Source organism: Porites lutea, chromosome 2, assembly GCF_958299795.1.
Source record: "Porites lutea chromosome 2, jaPorLute2.1, whole genome shotgun sequence".
Classification (NCBI taxonomy): Eukaryota; Metazoa; Cnidaria; class Anthozoa; order Scleractinia; family Poritidae; genus Porites; species Porites lutea.
In genome coordinates this window covers 9576726-9596902 of record NC_133202.1, presented here as the reverse complement: position 1 = coordinate 9596902, position 20177 = coordinate 9576726, and the positions used below count along the sequence as shown (strand labels likewise).

Below are 20177 nucleotides of genomic sequence, written 5' to 3'. Positions count from 1 at the left end.
ACATCCGTTCTAGAAAGTTTGTAAATTGAAATAGCCCTTTTCTTTTAAACATATTTCTTTATTTGTTCGACTTATGCATAAAATAAATGCTTCTTCATAATCAGCACGGCAATTTTAAGCGGAAGATAAAGCCGTGATCCACAATTTTTTAAACCCCGTTCTAGAAAACGCCTCTGAAATGGATACCCCGTTCTAAATCCGGAGCTTCAAAATCACGACCCCGTTGGGCGGCACATACCCGTACAGGTAATGTATGGGAGTACCCCCCGGGCGGAAATCATAAAATATGTCGAAAAGCAACCACTATTCGCCTGTTTAGTATTTTCTAGAACCTTACGTTAAACGGTACACAAGTTCCAAGCGAGTTCTTTTGACGAACTAAGTTTTTTCCCACGAGCTGAACTGCTGTGTTTAGTCAAGTGTGACGAAGGTCGATTTTCAAGTTCTTTGTTTACAAGTTGGCGGCAGCCGTAAGATATCTGAAGTTCAAGTGAGAGTTTGTTTTTATTGGCGGAGGCTGTGAAGTTTTACTTAAGTTCAAGTCAAGTTTGTGTTGGTGGATGCTGTGTTTTAAAGCTCCGTAAAGGCTATGTTTGTTTGGTATTAAACTTGCTTGAGTTAATTGGACATCGCTGCGTGCTGATAGTCAGTGAATAATTATCCTCAAAACATTCGAACTCGTAACATTACGTTTTAGCCAATTCCATGCTCAACGTAATTGACTCCTTACCCATGCCTTACAGATCTTTAATCAGTACATAAGACTGCTATGCTGTTTTTGAAGCCTAATGTGACTAAGAAATATAGAAGATTCTTTTTTCACTGTTTGTTTTGTTAGACTTGTTATTCACCGTCAGTAACCTCACATTTGCCCGACGTCTAAACGGTTAGACCCAAGTCAAACGGTAAATGGGGTAACAAGGGTAACAAGGGGTAACAAAAGGTAACAAAGGGTAACAAGGTAACAAGGGGTAACCAGAGGTAACAAGGGGTAACAAGGGGTAACAAGGGTAACAAAGGGGTAACAAAGGGTAACAAGAAGTAACAAAAGTAACAAGGGTAACAAGGGGTAACAAGGATAACAAGGATAACAAGGGGTAACAAGGGTAACAAGGGGTAACAATGGGTAACAAGGGTAACAAGGGGTAACAAAGGGTAACAAGGGTAACAAGGGGTAACAAGGGGTAACAAGGGGTAACAAGGAGTAACAAAGGGTAACAAATGGACACAAGGGGGTAACAAGAGTAACAAGGGTAACAAGGGGTAACAAACGGTAACAAGGGGGACCAATGGGTAACAAGGGGTAACAAAGCATAACAAGGATTAACAAGGGTAACAAGGGGTAACAAAAGGTAACAAGGGCTAGCAAGGGTAACAAGGGCTAAAAAAGGGTAACAAGGGTAACAAGGGGTAACAAGGGTAACAAGGGGTAACAAAGGGTAACAAGAATAACAAGGGGTAACAAGGGGTAACAAGGGGTAACAAATGGTAACAAGGCCTAACAAAGGGTAACAAGGATAACAAGGGGTAACAAGGATAACAAGGGGTAACAAAGGGTAACAAGGCGTAACAAAGGGTAACAAGGATAACAAGGGGTAACAAGGGTAACAAGGGGTAACAAAGGGTAACAAGGCCTAACAAAGGGTAACAAGGATAACAAGGGGTAACAAGGGTAACAAGGGGTAACAAAGGGTAACAAGGCCTAACAAAGGGTAACAAGGATAACAAGGGGTAACAAGGGTAACAAGGGGTAACAAAGGGTAACAAGGCCTAACAAAGGGTAACAAGGATAACAAGGGGTAACAAGGGTAACAAGGGGTAACAAAGGGTAACAAGGCGTAACAAGGGTAACAGGGGTAACAAGGGGCAACAAAGGGTAACAAGGGGTAACAAGGTAACAAGTTGTAACCAGAGGTAACAAAGGGTAACAAGGGGTAACAAAGGATAACAAGGGGTAACAAAGGGTAACAAGGGTAACAAGAGGTAACAAGGGGTAACAAGGGTACCAAGGGGTAACAAGGGTAACAAGTTGTAACCACAGGTAACAAAGGATAAAGAGGGGTAACAAAGGTAAAAAGGGTAACAAGGGGTAACAAGGGATAACAAAGGGTAACAAGGGGTAACAAACGATAACAAGGGGTAACAAGGGGTAACAAGGGTAACAAGGGGTAGCAAAAGGTAGCAAGGGGTAACAAGGGGTAACAAAGAATAACAAGGGGTAACAAGGGGTAACACGGGGTAACAAAGGATAACCAGGGGTAACAAAGGTAACAAGGCTGACAAGGGGTAACAAAGGGTAACAAGGGGTCACAAGGGGTAACAAAGGGTAACAAGGGTAACAAGAGGTAACAAGGGGTAACAAGGGTACCAAGGGGTAACAAGGGTAACAAGTTGTAACCACAGGTAACAAAGGATAAAGAGGGGTAACAAAGGTAAAAAGGGTAACAAGGGGTAACAAGGGATAACAAAGGGTAACAAGGGGTAACAAACGATAACAAGGGGTAACAAGGGGTAACAAGGGTAACAAGGGGTAGCAAAGGGTAGCAAGGGGTAACAAGGGGTAACAAAGAATAACAAGGGGTAACAAGGGGTAACACGGGGTAACAAAGGATAACCAGGGGTAACAAAGGTAACAAGGCTGACAAGGGGTAACAAAGGGTAACAAGGGGTAACAATGGGTAACAAGGGGTAACAAGAGCTAACAAGGGTAACAAGCGGTAACAAAGGGTAACAAGGGGTAACAAAGGGTAACAAGAAGTAACAAAAGTAACAAGGGTAACAAGGGGTAACAAGGATAACAAGGATAACAAGGGGTAACAAGGTTAACAAGGGGTAAGAAGGGGAACAAGGGGTAACAAGGAGTAACAAAGGGTAACAAGTGGACACAAGGGGTAACAAGAGTAACAAGGGTAACAAGGGGTAACAAACGGTAACAAGGGGGACCAATGGGTAACAAGGGGTAACAAAGGGTAACAAGGGGTAACAAAGCATAACAAGGATTAACAAGGGTAACAAGGGGTAACAAAACGTGTTGAACTACTTGGCATTCGTTGCGCGTCTCGCAGTTTTGTTTGTGGATCAGTTCTCCATGTTTTAAAGCTAAATGGACTTCTGAGGTTTAGAGGATGTAGAGCTGGCCGACGGAAGATATCTGTACGTATTTCTGATCGAATAAGTCATACTACTTGCCGTGATAGAACCAGTTCTCGCACTTCTGTTTTGGTTCCTATAGTTCCTGAACAACGTTTTCGTGTTGGAAGCTATTTAAAATTCTGTAGTTTGAATGCCAGGTCTGTGAGAAACAAATCGGCGGACTTGGTTTCCTATGTTGAATCATCTGGAGCTGATATTTTTGCAGTAACTGAGACATGGCTCTCAGAAATTGATGATGCGTGCAGAACAGAAATTACCCCACCCGGGTACAAGCTGTTTGATCATACACGATCTGATCGATGTGGTGGTGGAACTGCTCTATTGATAAGAGAAAATCTACATGCAAGTCGTGTAGATGCTGGTGAGCGTACTTCTTTTGAGTTTTCTCATTGGATGGTCGAGTTCCAGTGGCAAAAACTACAGATTATTATTATTTACCGTCCACCCTACTCTAGTAACCATCCTGTCACGACGAGTGTATTTTTTGCTGATTTTTCGAGTTTTTTGGAGGATATCATAATGTCATCTGTACCGTTACTGATAGCAGGTGATTTTAATATCCATGTAGACGTTCCAGGGAATGTAGACAGTGTTTGTTTAAAGGAGCTGCTTGAGTCAATGGGCCTTCAACAGCATGTTAATGTACCAACACACGAGTCAGGACACACGCTGGATTTGATCATTACTCGACAATGCGACTCCTTATTAGCTAACATCCCTGTGACTGACTGTCTGTTTTCTGATCACTCTACTTTGATTTGTAATCTAACCCTGGACAGGCCACCGCTCCCGAAGAAAAAAATCTCTTTCAGGAAGACAAAGGTGGTTGACGTTAACCTGTTATGCGATGAACTCTCTACAACTTCGCTTTGTACAAACAGCCCTGATGCTCTGAATGATCTTGTTAAATGTTATAATTCTACATTATCTGCGGCTCTTGATCGTCATGCTCCACTCGTTACTAAGTTTATCACAGTGAGGCCTTTGGTACCTTGGTTTAGTGAAGATATTAGGGAGTCAAGGAGGGAAAGACGAAGAGCTGAAAGAAAATGGCGTCGATCTCGAAGTGTCAATGATTTGCTTGAATTTAAAAAGAAGGGGAACTTTACAACCTACCTGATGAATGAAGCCCGTCGTAAGTTTTACTCAGACTTTATTGTTGAAAATAACTCTAATCAAAGGAACCTATTCTCGGCAACAAAGAGGTTGCTAAATCAAGGTCATGAAGTACCTTTTCCACCAACTAGTGACAAGCTGGTTTTAGCCAATGAAATGGGTAGCTTCTTTGTTGAAAAGATTGACGCCATCCATGTCAAACTGGACAGACTAGCCGATTGTTTCCATGATTCTCATTTGGACTATGTGAAAACGTTACCAACTAGAACACTGGACAGCTTTATCCCTTTAACTGAAAGTGCAGTTAGTAAGTTGATTGGCTGCTCTCCGAAGAAAAGCTGTATGAAATGCCAACACCTATGGTAATCAGCTGTGCTGATGTGCTATTACCAGTCATTACTAAAATGATCAACCTGTCTCTTAATTCTGGAGAATTTGCGGATGATTGGAAATGTGGGCTTATTAATCCTATCTTGAAGAAACCTGGATTGGATTTGTTGTACAAAAATTACAGACCAGTTAGTAACTTACAATACGTATCCAAGTTGACTGAAAAAGTCGTTTTTAATCAAGTTTACGATCACATGGTTTCAAATTCTATTTTTCCTGCGCTTCAATCTTCTTACAGGCAATTCCATAGCACTGAAACTGCACTTATCAAGGTGATGAACGATATTTTGTTAAAGATGAACTCTCAACATGTCACTATGTTAATTTTATTGGATCTCAGTGCTGCCTTTGACACTGTTGATCATCGAATACTTTTAGAGAGGCTATCTGACGAGGTTTGCATACGTGGGACTGCTCTGAATTGGTTTAGATCGTACTTGTCTGATAGAAGTCAGCGCGTTTCTATACATGAAGTTCTTTCTCGTCCTTTTGACTTGAACTGCGGGGTACCCCAAGGCTCATGTTTAGGGCCTTTGCTATTCATAATATATGCGTCCAAGCTGTTTAAGATCGTGGAACATTATCTTCCCGATGCTCACTGTTTCGCTGATGATACGCAGCTGTATCTGAGTTTTAAACCACTCAGCAACACTGCTCAAGCTGATGCTATACAAGCTATGGAAAAGTGCATTGACGCGGTGAGGAAATGGATGATTCAAGATCGGTTGGTGATCAATGATGATAAAACGGAGTTTTTGTTAGTCGGCACACGACAACAGCTTGATAAATTAATTAGATTCGTGTTCGATAACTGTGGGCAATAATCGTATCAGCCCAAGCCCATGTGTTAGAAACCTTGGATCGTGGTTTGACAGCAACTTAAGCATGACTGATCATATAAACAAGGCTTGTAATGCGGCATTTTATCATTTACATAACTTGAGACGTATTAAGAAATACCTGTCGAGAGATTCTTTAATTACTTTGGTTCACGCTTTTATAACCAGCCGTCTTGACTATTGTAATGGTTTATTGTTTGGCTTACCAAATGTGCAGATCGCTAAATTACAGCGTGTACAAAATGCAGCAGCAAGACTTATTCTGGGCATTGGAAAGTTTTCTCACATTACACCGGCGCTTTATGAGCTGCACTGGCAGCCGGTTTCTTTGCGTATTGACTATAAGATTTTACTTTTGACTTTCAAATGTATTTATGGCCTAGCGCCAACTTATCTTAGCGATCTTATTAGTATAAAATCGAATTCATTATATAATCTTAGGTCTACTGGTAAGCTCTTATTGGACTATCCCAAGGGAAAGATGCTCTCAACATTGGGAGCAAGATCATTCTCAGCAGCAGCTCCGAAACTCTTGAATGAGCTACCTGTGGAGCTTCGTCAAGCAACATCACTTAACAGTTTTAAATCTCGACTTAAAACCTATCTTTTTAAAAAGTATTTTTATAGTTTGTAACTTAGTTTATTTTATTCTCACGGTAATGTATTTTCGTTTTCTTTTTAACATATGATTGTAAAGCGCTATTGATCAGCAAATGTAAATACGCGCTATATAAATTGGTAAATTATTGTTATTATTATTACAAAAGGTAACAAGGGCTAATAAGGGTAACAAGAGGTAACAAAGGATAACAAAGGGTTACAAGGGGTAACAAGGGTAACAAGGGGTAACAAAGGATAACAAGGGATAACAAGGGGTAACAAAGGATAACAAAGGGTAGCAAGGGGTAACAAAGAGTAATAAGGGGTAACAAGGGTAACAAAGGGTAAAAAGGGTAACAAGGGGTAACCAGAGGGGTAACAAAGGATAACTAGCGATAACAAAGGTAACAAGGGGTAACAAGGGGTAACATAGGGTAACAAGGGGTAACAAGGGATAACAAGGGGTAAGATCGGGTAACATGTGTAACAAGAGGTAACAAGCGGTAACAAGGGGTAACAAGAGTAACAAGGGGTAACAAGAGGTAACAAGGGGTAACAAAGGGTAACAGGGGGTAACAAAGGGTAACAAGGGTAACAAAGGGTAACAAGGGGTAACAAGGGTAACAAGGGGTTGCAAAGGATAACAAGGGGTATCAAGGGGTAACAAGGGGTAATAAGGGTAACAAGAGGTAACAAGGGTAACAAGGGTAACATGGGGTAGCAAGGATAACAAGGGGTAACAAGGGGTAACAAAGCACAACAAGGATTAACAAGGGTAACAAGGGGTAACAAAAGGTAACAAGGGCTAACAAGGGTAACAAGGGCTAACAAAGGGTAACAAGGGTAACAAGGGGTAACAAAGGGTAACACGAGGTAATAAGGGGTAACAAGGGTAACAAGGGGTAACCAGAGGTAGCAAGGGGTAACAAGGGTAACAAATGGTAACAAAGGATAACAAGGGGTAACAAGGGTAACAAGGGTAACAAGGGGTAAAAAAGGGGAACAAGGGGTAACAATGGTACAAAGGGGTAACAAGGGTAACAAGGTGTAACAAGAGTAACAAGGAGTAAATTGGGTAACAAGGGTAACAAGGGGTAACAAGTGGTAACAAGGGTAACAAGGGGTAAATAGGGTAGCAAGGGTAACAAGGGGTAACAAGCTGTAACAAGGGGTAACAAGGCGGAACAATGGGTTACTAAGGGAAACAAGCGGTAACAAGGGGAGCAAGGGGTAACAAGGGGTAAGAGCTATGCGAGCAATGATGTGGAATAAATAGAGCGTTGTGTTAACATAGATTTAGATAGAATTCGTGTCTGGTCTTCGTTTTAGAAACACCCCAAACGGCCCACGGTTCGTGATGAAAACGAACTTCGTGATGATCCAGCCGCACCTGATTCGCTTTTACTTCTTCCCTGATCATCTTGATTAGTAGAAGACGCAGTTTCTTGACGACTAGAATTTGAACGTCTCAGTTCCTCTCGAACAACCTACCTGATGATTGAATCCATTGTCGCAAGAAAATACAAAATGGCTGCCGTGAGATAACACGTGTTACAGTTTCAGGGCGGAAAAACGTAATGAGCATGCGTGAACTTTTTTGCCCAGATCCCCTGATCGGGTTTGAAAAAGTGGCGGGATTTGAAGCATTTTTTTGCCTAAAAATAAAATGTATTCACTCATAACCTGGAAAGAACAAGCAATTTGTCTTCAAAACTTGCAAGCTGTGGTTATAACCCTCTCATTACTCAATTTTCTTGAAGAATACCACATAGTAAAACGGACTTTAACGACGTTAATTTCCTTGCGTGGTACTGGAAATGTGCATTCGTAGGTCCGATTTTTTTCAATATGCATTCACAAAATGTGTTCATTTAAGGAAGTTCATGGATCTATAAGATCCGGAGCTCCAGTGTGGACACAAAAACAACATATCTTTGTACAGTGATTTGCCCCAAAAAAGTAACGCTTGCCCACGATGTTTTTGAAGTCACTGAACTTTGTCGCACTGGAGCTGATATTTTAAAACACGCTGGATCGGACACTCATGGCTTTGCAGATCACTAAAATATAAACAAAATCCTCAATGTAAAAGTTATTGCGTTGATATGTGGGCAGAAAAAAGGTCAATCTTTATGTAGTAAAATCTTCCCAAAATTCGGTTTCAAAGCAACTATAGTTTATTTTTAAACTTGATCGTTTCGCGTACTAAGAGATAAATATAAATTATGCTTTGTGTTGCCAAGCTGAACATGCATATCATCTGTCAAAAACCTACGCGAAAGTAGAATTTTCTTGAAACAAAGTTAAAATTACATTCTTGCAAAAACTTCTTGCTGACAATGAAGAAATGAATTTTTTATACGAATAAAACCTACCTAAGGATGTTAAAAGCAAAGGATCAGTTGTAGTGAGCTTTGTAGCTAAACCATGATTCATCATGTACCTATTTTTAATAACTCAGTGAATAACTGGTCCATGTGAGGGCACGGTCTACATTCAAGCAAATTAAACTCAGCCAATCGTTAGAAAATACAGAAAACTGCGCATAATGGTATTTGTTTTGCTCGTCTCAGACAAATCCAGCTCCAGCAATCGTTTACGGGCAGAGTCAATTGATTTGAAGTCACTGCCGGCAGTTGTGGTTCTCTAATTCACAGCGAGTGAAGAGGAATCATTTGCGTACAGAAAGTTATTTCCTATAAAGAACAGAAACTTTCACAGTGCACTGGAAAACAAAACTATGTAATTGAAAGTGAAGAAAACTCTGACTACTATTACTTGAGCAACGGAACAATGATCGAAGTAGTCTTTTCTTATCGAGTAAGCTTACTGGTCTTCTATATCCGAGAAAGTTTTAGGGCGCACAAATGATTTTTTGACTGAAGAGAAGGATAAAGCTGTGGTTCTGCAATGGGAATAAATCTGGGCATGTAAAAAAGTATTTACTAATCACAGAATACAAGCGGGTTTTAATTCAACCCGGCGAAAGAAGGCGAAATCAACTCACCAATAAATCGAAAGCACAATCAGAAAAATACTCGCCTCTTTGGAAATATTGAAAACTTTTTATTCCACCTCAGACTGACGGGATGATTCGTTTTTCCCTTAACATCGGTTGGTCGAGTCCAAAATAATTTGTAAGTGACGAAAAACAAAAACCACACAAAAGTAAAAAGGCTTTTCGAGAAGAAAACGTTCACACCTTGTGCATTTCATTCAGTCTCAGTCAGAACTTCTCTCAGTAACAGACAAACACAGTTGAACACACCCAACACACGCACAGAAAAGCCCGCCTTGAGCCTGCGATAAGGGATGCGCAGAAGCTTGCGCAGAACGTTTTTCCGCCCTGAATGTTACAGTAGAGGGAGAGAGGTCTCGTAACTACACAGAAAATAAAACTGGACCGTTGACCGTGTAAAAATAGAACTGGACTGTGTAAAAAAAAAAACTGCACTGTGTAAAAACTAAAACTGGACTGAGTTAAAAAAATAAAACTGGACTGTGTAAAAATCAAAACTGGACTCTGTAAAAATTAAAACTGGACTGTGTAAAAACTAAAACTAGACTGTGTAAAACCATAACTGGACTGTCAAAAACCAATACTGGACTTTGACCCTCCTGGGCCATCGTAAATTCAGGAAAACTGAGCTGGTAGAAATTTCATGACTGCCTTGCGTGTGAATTCACAGCTCATTACGCATGCAAGAATGCGGAGATCAATCTGAAATCTACAACTGGCAACGGATTCAACTTTCGAATAATATATTCATCAATGGTTCTTGGGGGTTACGCCTCACCCGGCTTTACTGGAAATGGTCACCCTATGCGATTCTCAGTTGCTCGTTTTTCAGGAATTTTTTTTCTTTTATATTTTTCGACAGACAATTTCGCCTTTTTAGCTTTTCAGACAGCAATACCTATTTAGATACCGAAATTTCCATCATTTCCTTGCGCTTTGGTGGGCTAGAAATAACTTTGGTGTGATTTTCTCTTTTCCAAATTTCTACACTTCTAAGAAGTGTGGAACTAAGTAAAAAATGACAAGGGGTTCTAACAGGGGGAAAAGTGCGCCAATATCTTAACTTCCACACTTCCACCCCTCTGAGAAGTGTGGAACTTAGTAAGAAGTGAAGAAACTCTGGATTTCATGGCCAGAGGCGGAATTCAGTTGGTTACGATTGTTATAAGAAAAACTACCGGCCCGTCACCAATCTCGCATTCCTTTCAAAGACCACTGAAAAGGCTGCTGCACTACAAATCTTTGATCACGTGTCATTCAATCAGATGTTTCCAGAATTTCAATCAGCTTACTGCAAATATCACAGTACGGAGACTGCCTTACTGCGCATGCGCAACGACATACTTGTCAGCATGAGCAAACAACAAGTCACATTACTAGTGTTCCTAGATCTAAGCGCTGCCTTTGATACAGTAGACCATGATATATTACTGTGGCGCCTCGAATACAAATTCGGAATTAAAGATCAACCACTAACGTGGTTTAAATCCTATCTGTTGAATAGATCCCACCGAATTGTAATTGGCAGTGCAAAGTCAGACAGTTTTCATCTGAAGTTTGGTGTGCCACAGGGCTCCTGTCTCGGCCCAATGCTGTTCTCCCTCTACACTAGTGAGCTTTTTGATGTCATTAGCCAGCACTTGCCAACAGCGCACAGTTACGCCGATGATACCGGTATCTACTTAGCATTCAATCCAAACGATGATTCTGATCAAGACGCCGCCATTGCGGCAATGGAAGCGTGCCTCTGTGACATCCGTAGCTGGATGATCAATGACAAACTCATGATCAATGATTCCAAGACTGAATTTATGCTCACTGGAACGAAGGCGCAGCTATCGAGCTCGAATCGGTTCTGAGTTAATAGGGTCTCACGGGCTATTGACTCAGACGCCATGAGGGCGAGAGGAATAATTGTATTAGTACAATCCAACCAGTTGGTCAAAAATATCGAGAATAAAAAAATTTTAGCTCGCTAAAGCTAGACTTACATCCAGGAGTCTTAAAACCCGGGGTTCCTTCGACCAGGGGTCTTACAACCAGGGTTTCTTACATCCTGGGGTTCTTACAACCAACGGTCTTACAACCAAGGATGCTTACAACCAGGGGTTCTTACAACCAGGGGTTCTTACAACTTGGGGCTCTTACAACCAGGGGTCTTACAAATTGGGGTTCTTACAACCAGGTGTCTTACAACCGGGGGTCTTACAACTTGGGGTTCTTACAACCAGGGGTTCTTACATCCAGGGGTCCTACAACTTGGGGTTCTTACAACCAGGGGTCTTACAACCAGGGATTCTTACAACCAGGGGTCTTACAACTTGAGGTTCTAACAACCAGGTGTCTCGTAACAATAGGTTTTACAACTTGAGGTTCTTACAACCAGGGGTTCTTACAACCAGGGGTCTTACAACAAGGGGTCTTACAACCGGGGGTTCTTATAACCAGAGGTTCTATCGACCAGTCGTTACTACAACCAGGGGTCTTACAACTTGGGGTTCTTACAACCAGGTGTCTTACAACCGGGGGTCTTACAACTTGGGGTTATTACAACCAGGGGATCTAACAACCAGGGGTTCTTATCACCAGGACTAATTCAACTAGGGGTTCTTACAACCAGGGGTCTTACAACCAAGGGTTCTTATAACCAGGGGTTCTTACAATTAGTGGTTCCTACAACCAGGAGTCTTAAAACTTGGGGTTCTTGCAACCTGGGGTCTTACAACAAGTGGTCTTACAACTTGGGATTCTTATAACCAGGGGTCTTACAACGAGAGGTTCTTACAACCAGGGGTCTTACAAGTTGGGGGTCTTACAACCAGGGGTTCTTACCAGCAGGGGTCTTACAACCGGGGGTTCTTACAACCAAGGGTCCTAAAACATGGGGTTGTTACAACCGTGGGTCTTACAAACTGGGGTTCTTACAACAAAGGGTCTTACAACCAGGGGTCTTACAACCAAGGGTTCTTACAACCAGGGGTTCCTATAACCAGGGGTCTTACAACCATGGGTTCTTACAACCAAGGGTCGTACAACTTTGGGTTCTTACAACTTGGGGCTCTTACAACCAGGGATCTTACAACCAAGGGTTCTTACAACCAGGGGTTCCTATAACCAGGGGTCTTACAACCAAGGGTCGTACAACTTTCGGTTCTTACAACAAGGGGTCTTACAACCAGTGGTTCCTACAACCAGGGGTCTTACAACCAGGGCTGAGTCGCTCAAAGCATGGTTAGCTTTAACCATTGGTTAAGCAGTATCAAAACCAATACGTGTTCAAGGTAGTAAACGCTGGTTAACGCTAACCATGCTTCGAGCAACTGGGCCCAGGAGTATTACAACTTGGGGTTCTAACAACCAGGTGTCTTACAACAACGGGTCTTACAACGTGGGGTTCTTACAACCAGGGGTCTTACAACTTGGGATTCTGACAACCAGGTGTCTTACAACCAGGGTGTCTTACAACCGGGGGTTCTTACAACCAGGAGTCTTACAACCAGCGGTCTTACAACTGGGGCTTCTTATAACCAGGGGTTCTATTAACCAGTGGTTCCTACAACAGGGGCTCTTACAACTTGGGGTTCTTACAACCAGGGGTTCTTACATCCGAGGGTCGTGCAACTTGGCGTTCTTACAACCAGGGGTTTTACAACCAGTGCTTCCTACAACCAGGGGCCTTACAAGCAGGGGTTCTTACAACCGAGGGTCGTACAACTTGGGGTTTTTACAAGCAGGTGTCTTACAACCGGGGGTTCTTATAACCAAGGGTTCTTACAACCAGTGCTTCCTACAACCAGAGGTCTTACAACTTAGGGTTCTTACAACCAGGGGTGTTACAACCGGGGGTTCTTACAACCAGGGGCCTTACAACTTGGGGTTGTTACAACCAGGGCTTTTTATAATTAAGTCTTACAATCAGGGGTTCGTACCATCAGGGTTCTTACATCCAGGGGTCTTACAACCATGGGTTCTCACAATCAGAGATTCAGGTAACCAGAGGTCTTACAAGCAGGAGTGTTACAACCATTACTTCCTACAACAAGTGGTCTTACCACCAGGGGTCTTTTAACCAGGGGTCTTACAAGCAGCGGTCTTTACAAGCAGGGGTGTTACAACTTGGGGTTCTAACAACCAGGGGCCGGTTGCTCGAAGCCTGGTTAGCGCTAACCGTTGGTTAAGAGGTATCAAAATGCATAGGTTTCCATGGTATTTAACGCTGGTTAGCACTAACCATACTTCGAGCAACCCGGGCCAGGTGTCTTAGAAGTTGGGGTTCTTACAACCAGGGGTTCTGACAACTTGGGGTTCTAACAACCAGGTGTCTTAAACCAGGGGCTTTATAACCTGGGATTGTTACAACCAGGGCCCAGTTGTTCGAAGGCCGATTAGTGCTAACCCAGGGTTAAATTTTAACCCGGTTTTCTTTTTCTTTTGTTCAAAAGTATTTTCCCGGGTAATTTCCTCTCTTCTTTTTAGAGCATCCAATCGTCAATTTGTTGGCAGAAAGAATAAAACTGAATTTGCTTCTCAAGCTTTCATATCTGAAATCAAATTTCGCACCAACCGTGGGTTAACTTAACCCACCTTTGAACAACCCAGCCCTGGGGGTCTTACAACCAGGAGTCTTATAACCAGGGGTTCTTACAACCAGGGGTCTTACAACCAGGGATCTTACAACCGGGGGTTCTTATAACTAGGGGTTGTAAGACTACAGGGCTTTGACTGGGAAAAGGGAAAATAGTTTCTCAGTTCGAATTATCCAGGAGTTTGGAAAAACTCGAACGTTCAAGAAATCGGGTTTGTAACGTAAATAACACATAAAATTCCAAACAGAAATACTGAACAAACACGTTGTGAGTTAAAATTGTTGTACTTTGCATAAAGACTAAATCACATTGCTGATGAGTCATGACATATGTTATTGTCCCATTTTTAACCGTTTTTGTATATAAAACCACTTTAAGCAGTAACTTAGACAACAACTCAACAAGTATATTTATATGCACTGCTACATTTTCTCTTCGGTGTTCCTGTAACTTTCCGTTTTAACCATTACAATTTCCTCAAATTTGATTGGTGCACTAACTGCTTTATTTTTCACTAATCATTGTGTACTGAGTTGTAGTCAGACAGTTACATTAGCCAACCACATTAAGTGCACTCAGGTAAATCCAACAAAACCCGGAAGTTATCACAATAACCATAGCAACGACCACTTACCATACCAAACCAGGAATTTTCCAAAATGGACGAATTTGCTAGGGCTAAAAAACTTCGTTAAGGCTAAAAGCGAAGCTCTGGTCAATAATACGTGTAAACAAAAAAACTAAATCGTGTAATGCTAAACGGGGAGGACAATGAAAATGGCTTCAAGACTAATAGATCTAATTAGCAAAAAACAAATTGCACGTGCAGCACACCTTTTCTTTTTTATCTTTCCCTTGCCGTTGTTTTGCACAACTACAACGATGTTTTGTACGACTGAAACGTCAAACTTCCTTGTTACACATTATTTTTATGGAGGAATTGTCGTATGTGCTTACCCAATATTTTGTTTCCTGTGTTCATGTTCGCTTTTATTTTTCACTGCCGCTCATTTTCACCTTGCTGTCCGCTAGCATTTCTCACCGCCGCTTTGAATTTCCATGTTTTTCTTCCTACGAAATTCGTCTCAATAACTCGCTCTAGCTCTTTCTTTGTTATCCACGTTAGTGTAAACATAAAAAACAATGCCGAAAAAGACACGACTTTGTTGTTGTTTTTTCTTTCTAAAAGTCCGGGCGGCCATGTAATTTCCTTCCAACCTGATGATTGAGTCATTTTACATTGGTATGCCTGTGGTGTGGACGGACGGTCGGTGTACGGTCACGTGATTACCAATTTTTTTGGATGGGTAGATTATCACATTTCCTTAGCTATGGGGCTCTGCCCACTCGCGGCGCGAAGCGCCGCGCGTGGAGCTCCGCTATTAATTTCCTTAATTTTGGCCATTTGGTATTAAAAGCTCTTTTACCGAAAAAGAATGCATTAATTTTTCCGGAAATTGTAACGGTTATGATTAATTGGTAACAGGACTTCGTGTCGTCCAATTCGGTCTTTAATCATACTCGTGGTTAAGCAAAACGGACTCCCGCGATTTTGTTAATCACTCGTATGATAGACCTATTCGGCTAACTCAGTGTTGTACCCAATTCAAATCTCCCGGGGATAAGATTCTTTGTGTATTGTATTTGCATTATAATGTGGCATTCACACTTAAATGATATGGAAATTCCTGAAACAAAACGTTTTATTCCCAAAGGGTTTAAATTGGGTACAACATTGAGTTAGCCGAATAGGTCTATTACAGACCGAATTGGACGACACGAAGTTCTACTACCATTATTAGCAAATTACTGATTGTTTTAAAAACAGGCACTTTGGCCGTATTACTATAAAGCTGGATCTGACATGTCCATGTTGAGTTTACCGAAATTCCACGTATGGCACTTTATAGTACAACATTGCTACAATCAATCACTTGTACTTGATGAAAAAAAGGGGTTAGGTTTAAGTTGCAGTCTTAAACCTTAAGACAATGCGAAGATGAAGACGACAACCACGAAGTCCGAATGGGCAAGTTATACTGTGACTTTGCTTTAGGAAATTTCCTCTGCTATAACAAGGAAAAATGTCGGGAAAGTGCATCAATCTGTCTTCACTAGTGCAACGGTAAAAGCTAAAATCCTTTACAACACTAGCTAGAAAAATTTGTCCAGTTTCGGCAATGTATAAAACGTTTTAGCAAACAGCTTCTTGCACCGAGTGGTAATGAGGCCATTTTTCCATTCCTAGGAGATACTGGTTATTGGCCCGGTAAAACTGCATCATCTCTTCAAGGTTCCTGTTGCCATCTACGACCTGGAAAACAAGTTTTCTGTAGTTTAAAAATAGTCGAAATGTAATGTTCATATAACGTTCAATAATACCAGATGTTCTCTAGGAACATGTAACATGTCTGCTTTTAACTGTGTATTAAATCGTTGTTAATCTCGTTGTGAATTTCTTTAATGCTTGTAGAAGATCTAAAACTTATCGTTGGAACTAAAATCGCAACATTCTCTCACTACGATCACCAGCTTGCTATTCCATCACCAAAGTCATACGATACTTATTTTTGAGGGTCCCCCTAACCCTGAAAGAAATCAGAATCAACGTCAAACCTAAATTGCATAACGTCAGTTCTCGACACACTTCCCCCATACGTCTCTGGAGGAGATATACGTCTTTCAAAGTATAATCTATATAGATATGTAATCAAACGGAAATCACCGACGTAACAAAACAAATGTCTGAGTTAATAGCTCCAGATCTTAGGGTCAATGTAAAACAACCGACAATTTCCATCTTGGGTAATCTCCTGTAAACGCAGACGTGCTGTGACGGCGGCATCCCGTCTTGGGCGGAAGGGAGCAACCTTCGGGTTCATCCTCACCGGTGTGGGTACAAATGTTGAAAAGGTCGCTCAACACAAGAATTGCCGCAGCCCGTGCGCAACCTCGCTCCTCTGACCACTTCATCATTTCCTATGACTGCGCCACTGTTTCACGGTGCCACTGTTTCAGTGTTCCACTTTGTCACTGTTTCACTGTTCTACTGTCCGTCTGTTCCAGTGTGCCACTGTTCCATTATGCCACGGTTCCACTGAACCACAGTGCAACTGTGCCACTATTTCACTGTACCACTGTTCCCCTGTTCCACTGTGCCACTGTTCCTGTGTGACACTGAGCCACAGTTCCACTGAACAACGGTGCAACTGTGCCACTGTTCTACTGTATCACTGCTCCACTATACCACTGTGCGAATGTTCCAGCGTGCCACTGTTCCACTGAACCACGGTGCAACTGTAGCACTGTTCTTCTGTGCCACTGTTCAACTGTGCCACTGCTCCACTAATCACCGGGCCATTGCTCCACTGTGCTCATCTAGTGTGCTACTGTGCCACTGTTCCACTGTGATGCTGTTCTACTCTGCCATGTTCCACTGTGCAGCTGTTCCACTGCTTTACTGTGCAGCTGTTCCACTGCTTTACTGTGCCACTGTTTCACTGTGTAACTGTTCCTCTGTGCCACTGTTTCTGTTTCACTTTGCTGCAGTTCTACTGTTTCACTGTGTCACTGTTTCACTGAACCACTGTTCCAGTGTTCCACTGTTCCACTATTCTACCGTTCCAGTGGGCCACGTTCCACTGTGCCGCTGTTCCACTGGGCCACTGTGCCTCGCTACAACTGTGCCTCTGATTCACTGTTCCAGTGTGCCACGGTTCCACGGAACCACGGTGCAACTGTAGCACTGTTCTTCTGTGCCACTGTTCTACTGTGCCACTGCTCCACTGTTCCACTGGGCCATTACTCCACTGTGCTCATCTACTGTGCTACTATGCCACTGTCCAATTTTCCACTGTTCTACGGTACCACTGTTCTACTGTGCCACGTTCCACTGTGCTGCTGTTCTACTGTGCCACTGGGCCACTGTGCAGTTGTTCCTCTGCGTCACTGTTCTACTATTCCATTTTGCGACTGTTTTAGTGTGCCACTGTTCCATTGTTCCACGGCTCCACTGAACCACGGTGCAACTGTACCACTGTTCCTCTGTGCTACTGCTCTACGTACTGTGCCACTGCTTCACTGGGCCACTGTTTGACTGGGCCACTGTTGCACCAGACCATTGTTCCACTGTCAAACTACGAGCCAAGGTTGCGGACGGCAGAACTTACAATTGGCACTGATGCTTGACCAATCTCTAGGTGTGCAACTTGCTAGCGTAGATTTGGCTCTTCTGCTGTTTCTACAACGCCCGCTTTGTTCTGATCTTCAATAATCTCCTACCGTTTGTTTAGACTGTTAAGACGGCGCAGACTACCCTCTTCATTGTTTGGTAACACTGCACAGGATGGTCTCCTAGCCAGGGCAGACCAGTTTCATATCAACCCTCCTTATCTCGCATAAGCTGCTCTTATATTCAGCATACACGCTACTTGGTCGTTCAGGGCCGTATCAGGCAACCCAGGTACATCAAGGTCACAAAGTTCTTCGTAATTGACATGTGACGTTTGCTTTAACAACACGTTTGACAGGTGTAGAGGCTCCTTTCCTGGCGACATGATGATTCAGCCAAATTTTGTTCCTCCGGCAATCGGCTGACGAGGCTCGCCGATTTTCAGTGCACTTTCTGTTTTCAGTTTCGAGTATTCACCGGCTCCAAGTATCAGGTGCACTGGTAGGCGACGCTTTGTGTCCAGATCGTTCATTGCGACTCCCGACAGCTGCGGATACCTTGCAATCATTTCTTGATACTTGGGGTTATCAAGAAAAAGCAACTCTCCTTTATCCACTCTTGTAACCTCCACAGTCATTGAAAACTTTCTATTGACGTCAGTAATGTCAATCATCGCCAGATTTACTTATCTTGTTGACGTCCTCAGTAACATCTCTATGTTCCGGACTTCTTTCACGTTCACTTACCACTTGATACACGGTCTAGAAGCGCGGCAAATACATAGGAACGTCCGGCACCTGTGTCCAACAGAGCTCTGCATTTTATTCCTTGGACTTCGACAATAACACCTGGATACATGAATTGGTGGAATTCCTGTGGCGATAAGCAATGCAAAGGCATTGCTGATGTATGATGTTTTCGATTACAAATCTGACAGGTTATGGGCTCGAGACGTATGGCATGGCAGACAACTACATTTTCTACATTTAACAAAGTAAGTGGGTAGGAGTGATCGCAATGAAGATTAAAAGCCGAACGCGAAAGCACTTTTCATTTCAGCGACGTTTTTCCTGCCGTCGCAGTCCCCGGATGATGAGCTCGCGTCTGGCTGAGACTGAACGCATTGGGACGTAAACATGAAGTTAAAGGACCTTTAATCACAGATGCACACCAGCAAATTAATCCCTTCGAGTAGCTTGAGAAAACAACTGACATTTCACGACGCCGCGACTGGTTTCCTCACGAAATGACGCGCAAAAATTCCATACTGATGACGTGCGCTACCCAGACTTCGTCAGTGTGGAAATTTTGCGCTCGTTCCGCGGGGAAACCAGTGGTGGTGGCGCGAAGTGTCAGCTGTTACCTCACCTCTGCTGCTGGAAAATAAGTTGCGTTTCTTAGCTTACCATAACTGGAGCAGGTACAGGAAATTTTTCTTGAATTAGCCACTCCTCATGTCTTTCATGTAACGCACATAGAAGTTCCTGTCATTAAAGACGCGTTAAGTGCATTAGTTAGGAATAAACCCTAAAACATTACGCCCTACATTTACTCTTTCTTGAGCCACAAAACAATAATATTTTGTATTTTTACCTACCATGGGGAGAGTTTTTTCTTCAGTTCGAGATCTTGCCTTAATCCTCTGCATGCATGTTTCAGGTGAAGTCCTCAGGTAAACTAGAATATTATTAAAGATTAAACAGTTCAATCCAACGTCAGTTCGCAAGGTCTGGAGAAGCTTAGGGAACGAATGAGGTGGCAGTTCAATCAACCATTTTCAAAAAGTACTAAAAGATATTATAATTTTTCTGTGGAGGGAATAACACAAAGTCTGAAGAAACTCAGGCTAAAACTAAGTCCCCGTTTGTTCTCCAGCGAAGTCAACTTTAGCAAGCATGTATGGCGGAGCTCTTTCGCGCGCGAAGCGCGCGCATTGGAGAACCATAGGTAAGAAAATTTGGTTATCTACGCATCCAAGAAAGTTAGCCCTAAAGCTAGGAGGGTAACCCTACTATCATAAAAGAATGAACCGGCTGGGTGGGTCACCCCTCTAGCGGAGCAAACTCTTTGTTTATCATGTAAATGATTTGCCACATTTTGTAAGAAGATGTATGGAAAGTTGGCTCACCAAGGGCAGCTTGGGTAGGTAGGGGACCGGCCAGGCATAGATTACCATATTCCTACCTCTCCCAAACAAGCAACCTTACTTAATTTTCATTATCTTTGTGTGAAATTGGTCCTATTAATCACAGACTGGTGTGAAAGTCACTAACTTGGGTTCAATGCATATTAGTCTCTGTGAG

At 42.5% G+C, this 20177-nt stretch overlaps 1 protein-coding gene and 1 pseudogene across 1 annotated transcript in view; one reads left to right on the top strand and one right to left on the bottom strand.

The window, feature by feature from the left end:
• Positions 1-4945: 4945 nt before the first annotated feature.
• Positions 4946-10976, top strand: LOC140925598 (uncharacterized; annotated as a pseudogene).
• A 3812-nt stretch (positions 10977-14788) lies between these two features.
• The window catches only part of LOC140927658 (thymidine kinase 2, mitochondrial-like), a 10129-nt gene continuing 4740 nt past the window's right edge, over positions 14789-20177 (bottom strand). The window contains exons 7-9 of the mRNA XM_073377333.1: positions 19472-19551; positions 19281-19358; positions 14789-16017 (exon numbers count right to left, since the gene is read on the bottom strand). Of these exons, the coding sequence (XP_073233434.1) occupies positions 15898-16017; positions 19281-19358; positions 19472-19551 (278 nt within the window). The 3' untranslated portion in view covers positions 14789-15897. The remainder of the gene's footprint in view (positions 16018-19280; positions 19359-19471; positions 19552-20177) is intronic.